The sequence below is a fragment of the Oncorhynchus gorbuscha genome, linkage group LG02 (assembly GCF_021184085.1).
Source record: "Oncorhynchus gorbuscha isolate QuinsamMale2020 ecotype Even-year linkage group LG02, OgorEven_v1.0, whole genome shotgun sequence".
Classification (NCBI taxonomy): domain Eukaryota; kingdom Metazoa; phylum Chordata; class Actinopteri; order Salmoniformes; family Salmonidae; genus Oncorhynchus; species Oncorhynchus gorbuscha.
Window position 1 is genome coordinate 103,475,608 of NC_060174.1, and position 17,376 is coordinate 103,492,983.

At 43.7% G+C, this 17,376-nt stretch overlaps 1 protein-coding gene across 1 annotated transcript in view; it reads right to left on the reverse strand.

Moving 5' to 3' along the window:
* Nucleotides 1-17,376, reverse strand: part of LOC124014556 (glutamate receptor 1-like) — a 124,157-nt gene that overhangs the window by 35,779 nt on the left and 71,002 nt on the right. Inside the window, exons 4-8 of the mRNA XM_046329697.1 lie at nucleotides 8,942-9,129; nucleotides 7,175-7,228; nucleotides 2,827-2,985; nucleotides 2,576-2,743; nucleotides 1,078-1,182 (exon numbers count right to left, since the gene is read on the reverse strand). Coding sequence (XP_046185653.1) covers nucleotides 1,078-1,182; nucleotides 2,576-2,743; nucleotides 2,827-2,985; nucleotides 7,175-7,228; nucleotides 8,942-9,129 — 674 coding nt within the window. The remainder of the gene's footprint in view (nucleotides 1-1,077; nucleotides 1,183-2,575; nucleotides 2,744-2,826; nucleotides 2,986-7,174; nucleotides 7,229-8,941; nucleotides 9,130-17,376) is intronic.

Sequence of the window (17,376 nt, forward strand, 5' to 3'; positions counted from 1 at the left end):
CACAGTACAGACATTGCAATTTATTGCCCTGGCCACATCTGCAGTCCTCATGCCTCCTTGCAGCATGCCTAAGGCACGTTCACACAGATGAGCAGGGACCCTGGGTATCTTTCTTTTGGTGTTTTTCAGAGTCAGTAGAAAGGCCTCTTTAGTGTCCTAAGTTTTCATAACTGTGACCTTAATTGCCTACTATCTGTAAGCTGTTAGTGTCTTAAAGACCGTTCCACAGGTGCATGTTCATTATGGTTCATTGAACAAGCATGGGAAACAGTGTTAAACCCTTTACAATGAAAATCTGTGAAGTTATTTGGATTTTTACTAATTATCTTTGAAAGACAGAGTCCTGAAAAAGGGACGATTCTTTTTTTGCTGAGCTCATTTACTCTGATATGCTGTGCATTTTCCCAAATGAAATATATATTGATATATTAGAAACTCGAAGAGCTAGGGAAATTCATTTTCTGATTGACAAACAAATTCTTCGGATATGAATAAATAATATGACTATCCTACAACTGAGCTATGACAACAAATATGTCACATACCGGTATGATGTGAACATTGGACATTCATTTTTTGCAAAGCCAATTTTGCTCCAGCGGTTCAATTTGGTTCCAGTGGTTCAATTTGGTTCCAATGGTTCAATTTGGTTCCAGTGGTTCAATTTGGTTCCAGTGGTTCAATTTGGTTCCAGTGGTTCAATTTGGTTCCAGTGGTTCAATTTGGCTCCAGGGGTTCAATTTGATTCCGGTGGTTCAATTTGGTTCCAGTGGTTCAATTTGGCTCCAGGGGTTCTTGTTGCTGGGCACAATGCTAGTGAATGATTAGCCAAGTTTTGTTTAACAAAGTGTCTTAAAAAAGGATTTGTAGTTAAGATGAAAACAATGTGTCCAGACAACTACAGTTGAGATGATGAGTCCATTAAGGGTGATGTTCTCTGATTAATTACTCCTACTGGTATAAGGTCAAGTGTCATACAGTATCCGACCTAACTATCTAACACAACGTATTTCCCCTGAGGAGGATAAAAAGAGGTTGATTGATAATTCTAGAGGTTACGGACAAGTCCCAGTTCACCTTCAGCGGTCCACTCGGGCTCAGCTCCATGACGCTGACCGTGTAGTTGGTCCGATGGCCTTTCTCGTTAAACTGGACATGTCCAGTCAAGCCCTCAATTCGAACCTGTAGGACAAACCAGATATGGACCAGGATGGGTATGAAGAACTGTTAACTCTCTGAGACCTGTATCTGTGCAACCTGGAATCTGAGAAACGAATAACGCTCAACTCGCTACAGTACGCAAAGAAATCACCTAATACAAGGGTAGGCAACTAGATTCAGCTGCGGGAAGATGTTTGTCTGAGCGGATGGTTGGGGGAAAAGAGATTACTTTGATGACGTTATAACGTCTCCTTTTTTATATTGGTGGGAATATTTGGGAACAGATTTACTAAATTAAACTCAATTTTAGTGATTTCCTGGTGATTTATCAGTCCTTTTTTTTACCAAAAGCTAAAATTCTATAATTCTTCTTCTTTTTTTTTAACTAAAAACTTTGGTGAGCCCCAAAAATAATCACTTGATGGGCCAGTTTTGGCCTGCGGGCCGCCTGTTGTCTACCACCGATATAATATATTTTTTACACAATACTGTATGATTATATTATAGCTAGGAGCAAAAACTGCAAAAACGTCCTTTTCTTATCTCAAGAACACAAGATTGCTATTTCAGGATTCCAATATTACCAGCTGGTTGTTTTGACATGGCATGATATCTAACATAATATTTGAAATCTTACAATTCTACAGTTCACAAGATAACTATTTAAGGATTACTGTACATATAGCTCACAAGTGTCATGTTTTGTCATTAATTATCATGTCTTGTCCCTGTGCTTCCCCTTCTATTCGTTTCCCTCTGCTGGTCTTATTAGGTTCTTTCCCTCTTTCTATCCCTCTCTCTCCCCCCTCCCTCTCTCACTCTCTCGCTCTCTCTTCTCTCTATCGTTCCGTTCCTGCTCCCAGCTGTTCCTATTCCCCTAATCAATCATTTAGTCTTCCCACACCTGTTCCCGATCCTTTTCCCTGATTAGAGTCCCTATTTCTCTCCTTGTTTTCCGTACCTGCCCTGTCGGATCCTTGTCTATATTCACCGTGCTGTGTCTATGTTTTGCCCTGTCGTGTCGTGTTTCCCTCAGATGCTGCGTGGTGAGCAGGTGTCTGAGTCTGCTAGGTTCAAGTGCCTTCCCGAGGCAACCTGCAGTTCTTGATCAAGTCTCCAGTCTGTTCTCGTCTTTACGAGTAGTATTATGCCTTTTGTTTTGTTAAGTATCTTACTGGATTAAATACTCTGTTTTCGCCAAGTCGCTTTTGGGTCCTCATTCACCTGCATAACAACAAGTTTGCATTTAACTGAGGGTTTAACACAATAGTACTTAATTAAGTTTGTATTGTTTTCTATTGTACAGTATTTCTCATAGTCATACATGATTAATTTCCTGTGCAGCTAGCGTTGAGTTTGAAGCCTAGTCCTTCTGTTCTCTGTGGCTGTGGAGTGAGTGGTGCTATCTGCCTACCTGCTGTAGAGCTCTCTGGATGTCGATACCCTGGCCCCAGGGAGCTGGTGGGTTGGCCAGACACTCGCCAGCATTGCCTCGCCGGGAGATGTCAATACGTTGCTTCCGGAGGTTCTGAAAGGCGGTTGCCATGACGCTCACTCCGTCGTATGTGAGGGCTCCTGTGTACTAAGAGGACAATTCCAAGGAGGCAACATTATTGGAATCTTGAGAACATGAATGGAAAGATCTCTGAGACAGTTTGATCATACCTTCAGTCTTCTCTTGGGTAGCTTAAGGTCTTTGCTGTCAAAGTCCACCCACTCCTCTATGACCTTGCTGACATTTTCGTCTGAGTAGTTCATTAGTTGGAACCCGGTGATGTTGGCACCACTCTTCTGGAACTCAGTGAAGTTCATGTCCAAAAATCCCTGAGAAAGAAGGAATCAAATTCTTACCATAGAACAGAAGCAAACTTAAGCTAAGTAAACAAAACAGAACCAAACTTGGCTTAGCCGTAAGGATGGAGCAGATCCTCGGATGACAGTGTTTTTGTGCCGGTACTGAAAGCTTCAATGTCTTAGAGCTGCTATTCAGCTGTTCAACCCCACTTGAGAAGTCACCCACTGGGCAAAAACTTGTTGAATCAACGTTGTTTCCACGTCATTTCAACACCTAAAAGTCAATGTGCTGACGTTGAATTAACGTTGTTTCCACGTCATTTCAACACCTAAAAGTCAATGTGCTGACGTGGAATCAACGTGGAAAACTGATTGGATTTAAATGAAGTCATCAACGTCTGGGAATTGTGAATATTTTCAGCCACATTTATCCACAACATTGTGACTGTTTTTGTTGATTTCACATTGAATTCACGTTAGTTGACAACTCAACCAAATGTAAATCAAAACTAGATGTTGAACTGATGTCTGTGCCCAGTGGGCAGATCCAGGCAGAGTCACTACAAATCTATGAAGCAGGAAATGAAAAACCACTATTCTACAGTTTGACAAGCAAATGTCTTTTCAACTGCATCTGCCCTCTTTTACTATTTTGATATATATAAGATAGAATCAAGTCAAACGCGGGACAGCACTCCCACAGTCTCTGAGCATTCAAGGAAATGTGTACAGTCCATTAACACACACATCAGACACAGCATGACGACTTCAAAATGGAACTTCGGTAACCCTTCACCTTAAATGTACACTAATGAATATGTAACTAAATAGCAATACATGATATTTATAACATAGTAGTTACATGTCCTTCTGTAGCTCAGTTGGTAGAGCATGGCGCTTGTAACGCCAGGGTAGTGGGTTCGATCCCCGGGACCACCCATACGTAGAATGTATGCACACATGACTGTAAGTCGCTTTGGATAAAAGCGTCTGCTAAATGGCATATATATATATATATATATATATATGTAATTACTATGTAAATACTATGGAATTATACTGTAATAAGGGTTTAGCGGTATAGGTTATTACACAAGTGGAACAAGGACATGTAATTACAAATCTGCTAGTCGGAGGTTATTCCGGATCTTCAAATTGAATTGTTCCTAGTGCTATCTTTGATTGATTTAGGGATACGGTGGACAACCAAGTGGGAGCGGCTCCCCTCACCTTGTTTGCATTTAATTACCTGTGTCTCCAGAGTAAGAACGTCTAACTACATTAAACTTACCCAGCTGGAGTCACGCTGCAGCTAGCCTCGGAAACAGGCTTCAGCAAATGTTCATTGAATGCTTTATTTGAATGATAAAAAGTCACAGATCATATATTCCATTCTTACCCCCCCCCCCCCCCCCGAGGCTATAAATAATAAGAAGAGTGTTGGAAGTTTAGGGAGTCTTCACAGGCTGATAACTAAGACTAAACTGTGTGTGTGTGTGTGCCCCATCTGGCAAATGGTTCAAATGGTAAGGAACCACGGAGTGTTGCATCTTGTCACCTTTATAATCATTATTACCTATGTTTCCTACAGCTCAATCCAGTCAGGATTTTAACAATCCTGACGGTGAAGTCACCGTCCCCCCCCTCCCCCCGTCCCCCCCTATATTTCACAGTCCACTTTACGTGTTCTACCACAACAAATGTTTCTAGACCTCTTGAGTTGAGCCCTCTGGAGTGGATGTTTACATTTACATTTAAGTCATTTAGCAGACCCTCTTATCCAGAGCGACTTACCCCTTAAGCCAAACATACAGCATCCTCTCCTGGTGAAGTACTGTGTATAACACAAGACGACACACCACTAGAGCAAGCGGCTAGCTTGTTGCTTCATGGGCGACAGCTGACCTCAGATCTCAAATCAAATCAAATCACATTTGATTGGTCACATACATGTTGATTAGCAGATGTTATTGCGGACTAAGATACAGTAGAATATTATAGAATACAGTATATGAGATGAGTAATGATAGATATGTAAGCATTATTAAGTGAATGAGATACAGTAGAATAGTATAGAATACAGTATATACATATGAGATGAGTAATGATAGATATGTAAGCATTATTAAGTGAATGAGATACAGTAGAATAGTATAGAATACAGTATATACATATGAGATGAGTAATGATAGATATGTAAGCATTATTAAGTGAATGAGATACAGTAGAATAGTATAGAATACAGTATATACATATGAGATGAGTAATGATAGATATGTAAGCATTATTAAGTGAATGAGATACAGTAGAATAGTATAGAATACAGTATATACATATGAGATGAGTAATGATAGATATGTAAGCATTATTAAGTGAATTAGATACAGTAGAATAGTATAGAATACAGTATATACATATGAGATGAGTAATGATAGATATGTAAGCATTATTAAGTGAATGAGATACAGTAGAATAGTATAGAATACAGTATATACATATGAGATGAGTAATGATAGATATGTAGACATTATTAAAGTGACTAGTGTTCCATTCCTTAAAGTGGCCAGTGATTCCTAGTCTATGTCTATAGGCAGCAGCCTCTAATGTGCTAGTGATGGCTGTTTAACAGTCTGATGGCATTGAGATAGACGCTGTTTTTTAGTCTCTCAGTCCCAGCTTTGATGCACCTGTACTGACCTCGCCTTCTGGATGAGTGCGGGGTGAACAGGTAGTGGATCGGGTGGTTGATCTCTATATGAAGCTATGCTAACGTGAGAGGCAAACATAGAAAGATGGCCGCTGTTTTATGGGCTCTTTTTTTCACATTGTTTGTAACTTATTTTGTACATAATGTTGCTGCTATCGTCTCTTATGACCGAAAAGAGCTTCTGGACATCAGAACAGCGATTACTCACCTTGAACTGGACAAATCATTTATCTTACCCCCTGTATATAGCCTCGTTATGGTTATTTTACTGCTGCTCTCTAATTATTTGTTACATTTATTTATATATAGATATATGTTTAGGTATTTTTCTTAAAACTGCATTGTTGGTTATTAAGGACTTGTAAGTAAGCATTTAACTGTAAGGTTTACATCTGTCATATTTGGCGCATGTGACAAATACAATTGGATTTGATTTAAAATAGAGGCTAGCTTGTCGCTTCATGGGTGACAGTTGACCGCTGATCTCTATATGCAGCTATGCTAAAGTGACAGGCAAACCTAGACATGGAATGACTTACGAGGCATGCTTCACTACAATTGGATATGTGTGGAGTGCAGAATCATTCTACCTACATTCTACCATTCTACCTACTTTTGCTGGTATTTAGGAACTCATTGGGTCTGGTGGCCAATGAATATTAACATGAAGCAATGAATCGAGCCCATTAATAATAATGGAAAACAAGCTTCTGTTTAGTTACGTAAAGAACAAAAGCACACACACATTCATATACCAAATATATATATATATATATAAAAACCAACCATATATATATATATATATATATGCGCAAGTATAGTGTAAGCACGCCCATGCACACACACACACACACACACACACACACACACACACACACACACACACACACACACACACACACACACACACACACACACACACACACACACACACACACACACACACACACACACACACACACACACACACACACACACACACACACACACACACACACACACACACAAACAAAGAAGCTCAGAGCCCTACAATTGTCTTAAAGGAGTAGAAATGATCATATACTTGCTCAGTGGGTAATCAGCAATCTGTCTACATTGTGTTCTGCACAGACAAGCAGAAGCTCTACTGGTCTGTCAGATACAGAGAAGATGAACAGGCACCAAATCATGGAACAACGCCACCATAGATTAGTCTAAACAATCCGTTTCCATCAATTCTGCAAAAGATGAAACTGCAGTTGTGCTTACGTGTTTGTAATCATTCAGTGGGGATGAAGGTACAGTGTTATTTTACTTCTCAATGGGGGCGTCAGTAGCGTTGTGATCAGAACAACAACAACAACAACAACATTCCTATCAATTTCACAGTAGAGTTCTCTTTGACTGGGAGCTCCAGCAATATCTACAAAGAAGACATTTCAGATGGATTGAAAATAAAATTACAATGAAATTACATTGGAGCCTGCAATGTTACATCAAAGCTTCAATTGTTTCAGAGAGGGCTAGACTTACCAGGGTTGCCAATATGTAGTGGTAATTTTTTAGGTTCTTCTTCTGAGCAGCGATCTGGAAAGCATAACAAAATTGAGAAATTATGTCCATTTGGCAACACGTCAATGAAAGCGTTTTAAAAGCTATTGCATTTCAGATGTGGCTTGAGGTGTCCCATTAATCCTGAGTGGCGCAGCTGTTTAAGGGCACTGCATCTCAGTGCAAGAGGCGTCACTACAGTCCATGGTTTGACTCCAGGCTGTATCACATCTGGCTGTGATTGGGAATCCCATAGGATGGTGCACAATTGGCCCTGTGTCATCCGGGTTAGGTTTACATTTTTTTATACATATTTATTTAACTAGGCAAGTCAGTTAAGAACAACTTCTTATTTACAATGACAGCCTACTGGGGAACAGTGGGTTAACTGCCTTGTTCAGGAGGCAGAACGACAGAGTTTAACCTTGTCAGCTCAGGGATTTAATCTAGAAACCTTTCGGTTACAAGTCCAAAGCTCTAACCACTAGGCTACCTTCCATCCCTAGGGTTTGGCCGGGGTAGGCCGTCATTGTAAATAATAATTTGTTCTTAACTGACTTGCCTAGTTGAATAATTGTTCAATTAAAAAAAAATGTATCGCAGTCCTCCCAAATAGAAGCTAATTGTTCCTGTCTTTGAGGAAATGAATTACTCATCTCCTGTCTCTGCCTGCATGTCTGAGTAAAATATCAGTGCTCAGCAGAAAGGGGGCAGCTGGAACAACTCACCGCGGAAGGCTGGGAAGGATTTGGCATCTGTCACTGTGGGAAGCCCAATTAGAGTGTTAATGACTACATGTTCACAAACTGTATCAAAATCACTAGTACACCTGTGATGGATAGGCCCGGGATCGCCTCTGGGAGACAGAATGAAGCAGCCGTCAGGGATAATTGAGCCTGACCATATTTCTAAATGCTCATCTGTAAACTACATGTTTTTGAATATGCTAATTTCACTAGCTCTCTGCTATTCAGAAACCATGACATTTTTACATTTTAGTCATTTAGCAGAAACTCTTATCTAAAGCGACGTACGAGAGCAATTAGGGTTAAGTGCCTTGCTCAAGGGCAAATCGACAGATTTTTCACCGAGTCGGCTTAAGGATTTGAACCAGTGACTTCTCGGCTACTGGCCCAATGGGACAAAAGAGATTTTACATATTCGAAATAGCTCAAAGGAACTGTTATCCCTCCCAAACAAGATAGACTACATTTATAAAAAGGTCTGCTATGAATGTTTCTTAAGCTAGGTTTAAAAAAAAAGTTTTAGTCCAGCTCTACTCACCGTGGAGATTCTATTTATAGTACAATATATAAATGGTACCAGGGAACAATATTGTCCCTGGAGAACTGGCTGATGATATGATCTTCCAGCATCAGCATGGAATCCAAGTCATCCACATCTATCTTTGTCTTCATTACCAACTTCCCCCCACTGTCCCCCTGAGACTGGCCCAGTATAGAACAGAGACACTATAACAGTGCCAAGCAGTGTTCAAACTGAACCCCTTGTAACTGAACCTTTGTCAATAGCTTGAGTTGTAATACTCAGTAAGAGGAGGAAGGGTTATTTTGTTACTCTACCTGCATGGTCTTCTTGTTGGTGTGAACCCATCCAATCCAATTACTGAACTAATCTGTTTACTAATCTGTAATAGTTTTACAGACCATCTCTTCATGCATTAAGCTCTCAATAGTCACCTCCCCCTTGTTTCATTACTGAACTGTCTATCAATCTGATGTTATTTACCAGGTTGAGGATCAAGTTGAGTCTCTCCAGCTCACAGTCCAGGATGATGTTGTACTCCTTCTTCTTCTCTAGGTCCTGAACCACCTTCAGGAAGGCCACCTGATCCATACCACTGTCCAGGTTCACTGATGTCACCTGCCATGTCCTCTCTGCTGCTGTATCCAGAATCTTCTGCAGCACTGTCAGGCCTACAAGACAAACACCGAAGGTACACACTAATTAGTCTGGGCGTATTTGATGGTAAACCACACTTAGGTACTTTACTTAGGTGAAGTAAACCACACTTAGGTACTTTACTTAGGTGAAGTAAACCACACTGAGGTACTTTACTTAGGTGAAGTAAACCACACTTAGGTACTTTACTTAGGTGAAGTAAACCACACTGAGGTACTTTACTTAGGTGAAGTAAACCACACTTAGGTACTTTACTTAGGTGAAGTAAACCACACTTAGGTACTTTACTTAGGTGAAGTAAACCACACTTAGGATTTTTCTTAGGTGAAGTAAACCACACTTAGGATTTTTCTTAGGTGAAGTAAACCACACTTAGGATTTTTCTTAGATGAAGTAAACCACACTTAGGTACTTTACTTAGGTGAAGTAAACCACACTTAGGTACTTTAATTAGGTGAAGTAAACCACACTGAGGTACTTTAATTAGGTGAAGTAAACCACACTTAGGTACTTTACTTAGGTGAAGTAAACCACACTTAGGTACTTTAATTAGGTGAAGTAAACCACACTTAGGTACTTTACTTAGGTGAAGTAAACCACACTTAGGTACTTTACTTAGGTGAAGTAAACCACACTTAGGTACTTTACTTAGGTGAAGTAAACCACACTTAGGTACTTTACTTAGGTGAAGTAAACCACACTGAGGTACTTTACTTAGGTGAAGTAAACCACACTTAGGTACTTTACTTAGGTGAAGTAAACCACACTTAGGTACTTTACTTAGGTGAAGTAAACCACACTTAGGTACTTTACTTAGGTGAAGTAAACCACACTTAGGTACTTTACTTAGGTGAAGTAAACCACACTTAGGATTTTTCTTAGGTGAAGTAAACCACACTTAGGATTTTTCTTAGGTGAAGTAAACCACACGTAGGTACTTTAATTAGGTGAAGTAAACCACACTTAGGTACTTTAATTAGGTGAAGTAAACCACACTTAGGTACTTTAATTAGGTGAAGTAAACCACACTTAGATACTTTAATTAGGTGTGTCATGTTTTGTCATATATTGTCTTGTCATTATGCTTTCCCTTCTGTTCGTTTCCCCCTGCTGGTCTTATTAGGTTCGTTCCCTTTTTCTATCCCTCTCTCTCCCCCTCCCTCTCTCTCCTCTCTCTATCGTTCCGTTCCTGCTCCCAGCTGTTCCTATTCCCCTAATCATCATTTAGTCTTCCCACACCTGTTCCCGATCCTTTTCCCTGATTAGAGTCCCTATTTCTCTCCTTGTTTTCCGTTCCTGCCCTGTCGGATCCTTGTCTAATATTCACCGTGCTGTGTCTATGTATTGCCCTGTCGTGTCGTGTTTCCCTCAGATGCTGCGTGGTGAGCAGGTGTCTGAGTCTGCTAGGTTCAAGTGCCTTCCCGAGGCAACCTGCAGTTCTTGATCAAGTCTCCAGTCTGTTCTCGTCTTTACGAGTAGTATTATGCCTTTTGTTTTGTAAAGTATCTTTACTGGATTAAAAACTCTGTTTTCGCCAAGTCGCTTTTGGGTCCTCATTCACCTGCATAACAGAAGGATCCGACCAAGAATGGACCCAGCGACTATGGATTCTCTCTACTCTACTCTCGAGTTCCAGGGAGCGATGCTCGGCAGACACGAGCAGGAATTGTCTGCTGCTCGGCATGCCGTTGAGACCCTGGCCGCTCAGGTCTCCGACCTCTCAAGACAGTATCAGAGTCTTCGTCTCGTGTCACCAGCTACTTCCGGTTCTTCCGAGCCTCCGGAACCTAGGGTTAATAACCCACCTTGTTATTCTGGGCAGCCCACTGAGTGCCGCTCCTTTCTCACCCAGTGTGATATCGTGTTCTCTCTCCAACCCAACACATACTCAAGAGAGAGAGCTCGGATTGCCTACGTCATATCACTCCTTACTGGTCGGGCTCGGCAGTGGGGCACAGCTATCTGGGAGGCAAGCGCTGAGTGTACTAACAATTATCTGAACTTTAAAGAGGAGATGATAAGGGTTTTTGATCGCTCAGTTTTTGGGAAAGAAGCTTCCTGGTCCCTGTCTTCCCTATGTCAAGGTAATCGATCCATAACGGATTACTCAATAGAGTTTCGCACTCTTGCTGCCTCCAGTAACTGGAACGAGCAGGCGTTGCTCGCTCGTTTTCTGGAGGGACTCCACGCTAAGGTTAAGGATGAGATTCTCTCTCGGGAGGTTCCATCCAGCGTGGATTCTTTGATTGAACTCGCTATTCACATTGAACGACGGGTAGATCTTCGTCACCGAGCTCATAGAAGAGAGCTCGCGTTAACTGTGTCTCCCTCTCTCCGACACTACCGTCTTTCCCCACTGACTCAGGTGTTGAGCCCATGCAGCTGGGGGTATTCGCATCTCGACTAAGGAGAGGGAACGGAGAATCACCAACCGCCTCTGTCTCTATTGCGGTTCCGCTGGTCATTTTGTCATTTCATGTCCAGTTAAAGGCCAGAGCTCATCAGTAAGCGGAGGGCGACTGATAAGCGCTACTAGACGGTCCTCTCCGTCAAGTACATGTACTACTTTACCGGTCCATCTACGCTGGACCGGATCGGCAGCATCCTGCAGTGCATTAATAGACTCTGGGGCAGAGGGCTGTTTTATGGACGAAGCCTGGGCGCGGGAACATGACATTCCTCTCAGACAGTTAGGGGAGCCCACGGTCATGTTTGCCTTGGATGGTAGTCCTCTCCCCAGTATATTATGTGACCCCTCCTGTCTCAGCCTCCAGTATTTATGCTGCAGTAGTTTATGTGTCGGGGGGCTAGGGTCAGTTTGTTTATCTGGAGTACTTCTCCTGTCCTATTCGGTGTCCTGTGTAAATCTAAGTGTGCGTTCTCTAATTCTCTCCTTCTCTCTTTCTTTCTCTCTCTCGGAGGACCTGAGCCCTAGAACCATGCCCCAGGACTACCTGACATGATGACTCCTTGCTGTCCCCAGTCCACCTGGCCATGCTGCTGCTCCAGTTTCAACTGGCCTGGGCCCTAGGACCATGTCCCAGGACTACCTGACATGAGGACTCCTTGCTGTCCCCAGTCCACCTGGCCATGCTCCTGCTCCAGTTTCAACTGTTCTGCCTTACTATTATTCAACCATGCTGGTCATTTATGAACATTTGAACATCTTGGCCACGTTCTGTTATAACCTCCACCTGGCACAGCCAGAAGAGGACTGGCCACCCCACATATGCTCTCTCTAATTCTCTCTTTCTTTCTCTCTCTCGGAGGACCTGAGCCCTAGGACCGTGCCCCAGGACTACCTGACATGATGGCTCCTTGCTGTCCCCAGTCCATCTGACTGTGCTGCTGCTCCAGTTTCAACTGTTCTGCCTTATTATTATTTGACCATGCTGGTCATTTATGAACATTTGAACATCTTGGTCATGTTCTGTTATAATCTCTACCCGGCACAGCCAGAAGAGGACTGGCCACCCCACATAGCCCGGTTCCTCTCTAGGTTTCTTCCTAGGTTTTGGCCTTTCTAGGGAGTTTTTCCTAGCCACCGTGCTTTTACACCTGCATTGTTTGCTGTTTGGGGTTTTAGGCTGGGTTTCTGTACAGCACTTTGAGATATCAGCTGATGTACGAAGGGCTATATAAATAAATTTGATTTGATTTGATTTGATTTGATGTGAAACACTACCTTTAACCCTCACTGTATCTGGTAACCATAGTGAGACCATTTCTTTTTTTATTTTTTGTTCACCTTTTACACCTGTTGTTTTGGGTCATCCCTGGCTAGTGTGTCATAATCCTTCTTTTGATTGGTCTAGTGGTTCTGTCCTTTCCTGGAGCGTTTCTTGTCATGTGAAGTGTTTAATGTCTGCTATTTCTCCTGTTTGTTCTGTCCCCTCTTCTCAGGAGGAACCTGATGATTTGACAGGAGTGCCGGAGGAATATCATGGTCTGCGCACGGTCTTCAGTCGGTCCAGAACCAACTCCATTCCTCCTCACCGGTCGTATGATTGTTGTTCTGATCTCTTTAAGAAGCGTTTTGCATCCGCTCCTATCCTTGTTGCACCTGACGTCACTAAACAGTTTATTGTTGAGGTTGACGCGTCGGGGGTGGGCGTGGGAGCCATTCTGTCCCAGCGCTCCGATACTGACGATGGGGTCCACCCTTGTGCGTATTTTTCTGCTTCTGCTCCTGGTCTTGCTGGGTCTCAGTCTGTTCCCTGCCATCGCATCTCTCCTGTTCTTGTTCCTGCCCTTGCTGTGTCTCAGTCTGTCCCTAGTTGTTACTCTCCTGGCCTGTTTGGTCCTGTTTGCTCTAAAGTTTTCAGTTCTCTACCCGTGTCTCATTTTTTTTTTTAGAGTAGTACCCTAGTTTCCTTTTTTTTCGTTTTTCCGTTACGGTCCTGAGGAGAGGAGTTGGGTTCTTTCTCGGGACGTGCTGGACCGTTTGATCTATGATTTCCTCCGTTGCCGCCAGTGTTCCTCCTCGAGAGCGCCAGGAGGCGCTCGGTGAGTGGGGGGGTACTGTCATGTTTTGTCATATATTGTCTTGTCATTATGCTTTCCCTTCTGTTCGTTTCCCCCTGCTGGTCTTATTAGGTTCGTTCCTTTTTCTATCCCTCTCTCTCCCCCTCCCTCTCTCTCCTCTCTCTATCGTTCCGTTCCTGCTCCCAGCTGTTCCTATTCCCCTAATCATCATTTAGTCTTCCCACACCTGTTCCCGATCCTTTTCCCTGATTAGAGTCCCTATTTCTCTCCTTGTTTTCCGTTCCTGCCCTGTCGGATCCTTGTCTAATATTCACCGTGCTGTGTCTATGTATTGCCCTGTCGTGTCGTGTTTCCCTCAGATGCTGCGTGGTGAGCAGGTGTCTGAGTCTGCTAGGTTCAAGTGCCTTCCCGAGGCAACCTGCAGTTCTTGATCAAGTCTCCAGTCTGTTCTCGTCTTTACGAGTAGTATTATGCCTTTTGTTTTGTAAAGTATCTTTACTGGATTAAAAACTATGTTTTCGCCAAGTCGCTTTTGGGTCCTCATTCACCTGCATAACAAGGTGAAGTAAACCACACTGAGGTACTTTAATTAGGTGAACTAAACCACACGTAGGTACTTTAATTAGGTGAAGTAAACCACACTTAGGTACTTTACTTAGGTGAAGTAAACCACACTTAGGTGACGGGGTGCAGGTAGCCTAGCGCATATTTGTATTATTTATTTAACCTGTATTTAACTAGGCAAGTCAGCTAAGAACAAATTCTTATTTATATTGAAGGCCTACCCCGGCCAAACCCAAATCTGAACGACGCCGGGCCAATTGTGAGCCGCCCTATGGGACTCCCAATCATGGCCGGTTGCGATACAGCCTGGAATCGAACCAGGGTCTGTAGTGATGCCTCTAGCATTGAGATGCAGTGCCGTAGACCGCTGCACCACTCGGGAAAGGCGAACTCGCAGTAGGACGGTTGCCAGTTTGAATCCTGGGTCTGACAGGGAACAGAATATTTCAGGAAGGGAGCGAACAATCAGAGGGTTGCTGGTATCTAATCCTAGATGCCATTGCCTGCTGTTGTTCCCCTTTAGCAAGTCACTTAACCTCCCACAACAACTGCTCCACGGGCGCCCAGTGTAACAGTCCCCTGATCCAGGCTCTATATGTCTGTAACAGACCCCTGATCCAGCCTCTATATGTCTGTAACAGACCCCTGATCCAGCCTCTATATGTCTGTAACAGACCCCTGATCCAGTCTCTATATGTCTGTAACAGACCCCTGATCCAGCCTCTATATGTCTGTAACAGACCCCTGATCCAGCCTCTGTAACAGACCCCTGATCCAGCCTCTATATGTCTGTAACAGACCCCTGATCCAGCCTCTATATGTCTGTAACAGACCCCTGATCCAGCCTCTATATGTCTGTAACAGACCCCTGATCCAGCCTCTATATGTCTGTAACAGTCCCCTGATCCAGTCCTCTATATGTCTGTAACAGTCCCCTGATCCAGCCTCTATATGTCTGTAACAGTCCCCTGATCCAGTCTCTATATGTCTGTAACAGTCCCCTGATCCAGCCTATATGTCTGTAACAGTCCCCTGATCCAGTCCATTGTAACAGTCCCCTGGTCCAGCCTATATATGTCTGTAACAGTCCCCTGATCCAGCCTCTATATGTCTGTAACAGTCCCCTGATCCAGTCTCTATATGTCTGTAACAGTCCCCTGATCCAGTCTCTATATGTCTGTAACAGTCCCCTGATCCAGCCTCTATATGTCTGTAACAGTCCCCTGATCCAGTCTCTATATGTCTGTAACAGTCCCCTGATCCAACCTCTCCAGCCTGTATATGTCTGTAACAGTCCCCTGATCCAACCTCTCCAGCCTGTATATGTCTGTAACAGTCCCCTGATCCAACCTCTCCAGCCTGTATATGTCTGTAACAGTCCCCTGATCCAGCCTGTATATGTCTGTAACAGTCCCCTGATCCAGCCTGTATATGTCTGTAACAGTCCCCTGATCCAGCCTGTATATGTCTGTAACAGTCCCCTGATCCAACCTCTCCAGCCTCTATATGTCTGTAACAGTCCCCTGATCCAACCTCTCCAGCCTGTATATGTACTGTACGAGTGTCTTTCAAAGGTTGGGATAAAGCAGTAGTCAGTAATTCAGTTGGACCTGGGGAAACAATTGACGAGTAAAATGATCTTAATATGAACTTTCCTTTTGATCCTTTGTAGTCACTAAAATGTCATTTACACCTCTTTTCTTTACAGCTCTTTTCTTTACACCTCTTTTCTTTACACCTCTTTTCTTTACAGCTCTTTTCTTTACACCTCAAATCAAATCAAATTTATTTATATAGCCCTTCGTACATCAGCTGATATCTCAAAGTGCTGTACAGAAACCCAGCCTAAAACCCCAAACAGCAAACAATGCAGGTGTAAAAGCACGGTGGCTAGGAAAAACTCCCTAGAAAGGCCAAAACCTAGGAAGAAACCTAGAGAGGAACCGGGCTATGTGGGGTGGCCAGTCCTCTTCTGGCTGTGCCGGGTAGAGATTATAACAGAACATGACCAAGATGTTCAAATGTTCATAAATGACCAGCATGGTCAAATAATAATAAGGCAGAACAGTTGAAACTGGAGCAGCAGCACAGTCAGGTGGACTGGGGACAGCAAGGAGCCATCATGTCAGGTAGTCCTGGGGCACGGTCCTAGGGCTCAGGTCCTCCGAGAGAGAGAAAGAAAGAGAGAATTAGAGAGAGCATATGTGGGGTGGCCAGTCCTCTTCTGGCTGTGCCGGGTGGAGATTATAACAGAACGTGGCCAAGATGTTCAAATGTTCATAAATGACCAGCATGGTTGAATAATAGTAAGGCAGAACAGTTGAAACTGGAGCAGGAGCATGGCCAGGTGGACTGGGGACAGCAAGGAGTCCTCATGTCAGGTAGTCCTGGGACATGGTCCTAGGGCCCAGGCCAGTTGAAACTGGAGCAGCAGCATGGCCAGGTGGACTGGGGACAGCAAGGAGTCATCATGTCAGGTAGTCCTGGGGCATGGTTCTAGGGCTCAGGTCCTCCGAGAGAGAGAAAGAAAGAGAGAAGGAGAGAATTAGAGAACGCACACTTAGATTTACACAGGACACCGAATAGGACAGGAGAAGTACTCCAGATAAACAAACTGACCCTAGCCCCCCGACGCATAAACTACTGCAGCATAAATACTGGAGGCTGAGACAGGAGGGGTCAGGAGACACTGTGGCCCCATCCGAGGACACCCCGGACAGGGCCAAACAGGAAGGATATAACCCCACCCACTTTGCCAAAGCACAGCCCCCACACCACTAGAGGGAAATCTTCAACCACCAACTTACCATCCTGAGACAAGGCCGAGTATAGCCCACAAAGATCTCCGACACGGTACAACCCAAGGGGGGAAACCCAGACAGGCCGACCACAACAGTGAATCAACCCACCCAGGTGACGCACCCCCCAGGGACGGCACGAGAGAGCCCCAGCAAGCCAGTGACTCAGCCCCCGTAACAGGGTTAGAGGCAGAGAATCCCAGTGGAAAAAGGGGAACCGGCCAGGCAGAGACAGCAAGGGCGGTTCGTTGCTCCAGAGCCTTTCCGTTCACCTTCCCACTCCTGGGCCAGACTACACTCAATCATATGACCCACTGAAGAGATGAGTCTTCAGTAAAGACTTAAAGGTTGAGACCGAGTTTGCGTCTCTGACATGGGTAGGCAGACCGTTCCATAAAAATGGAGCTCTATAGA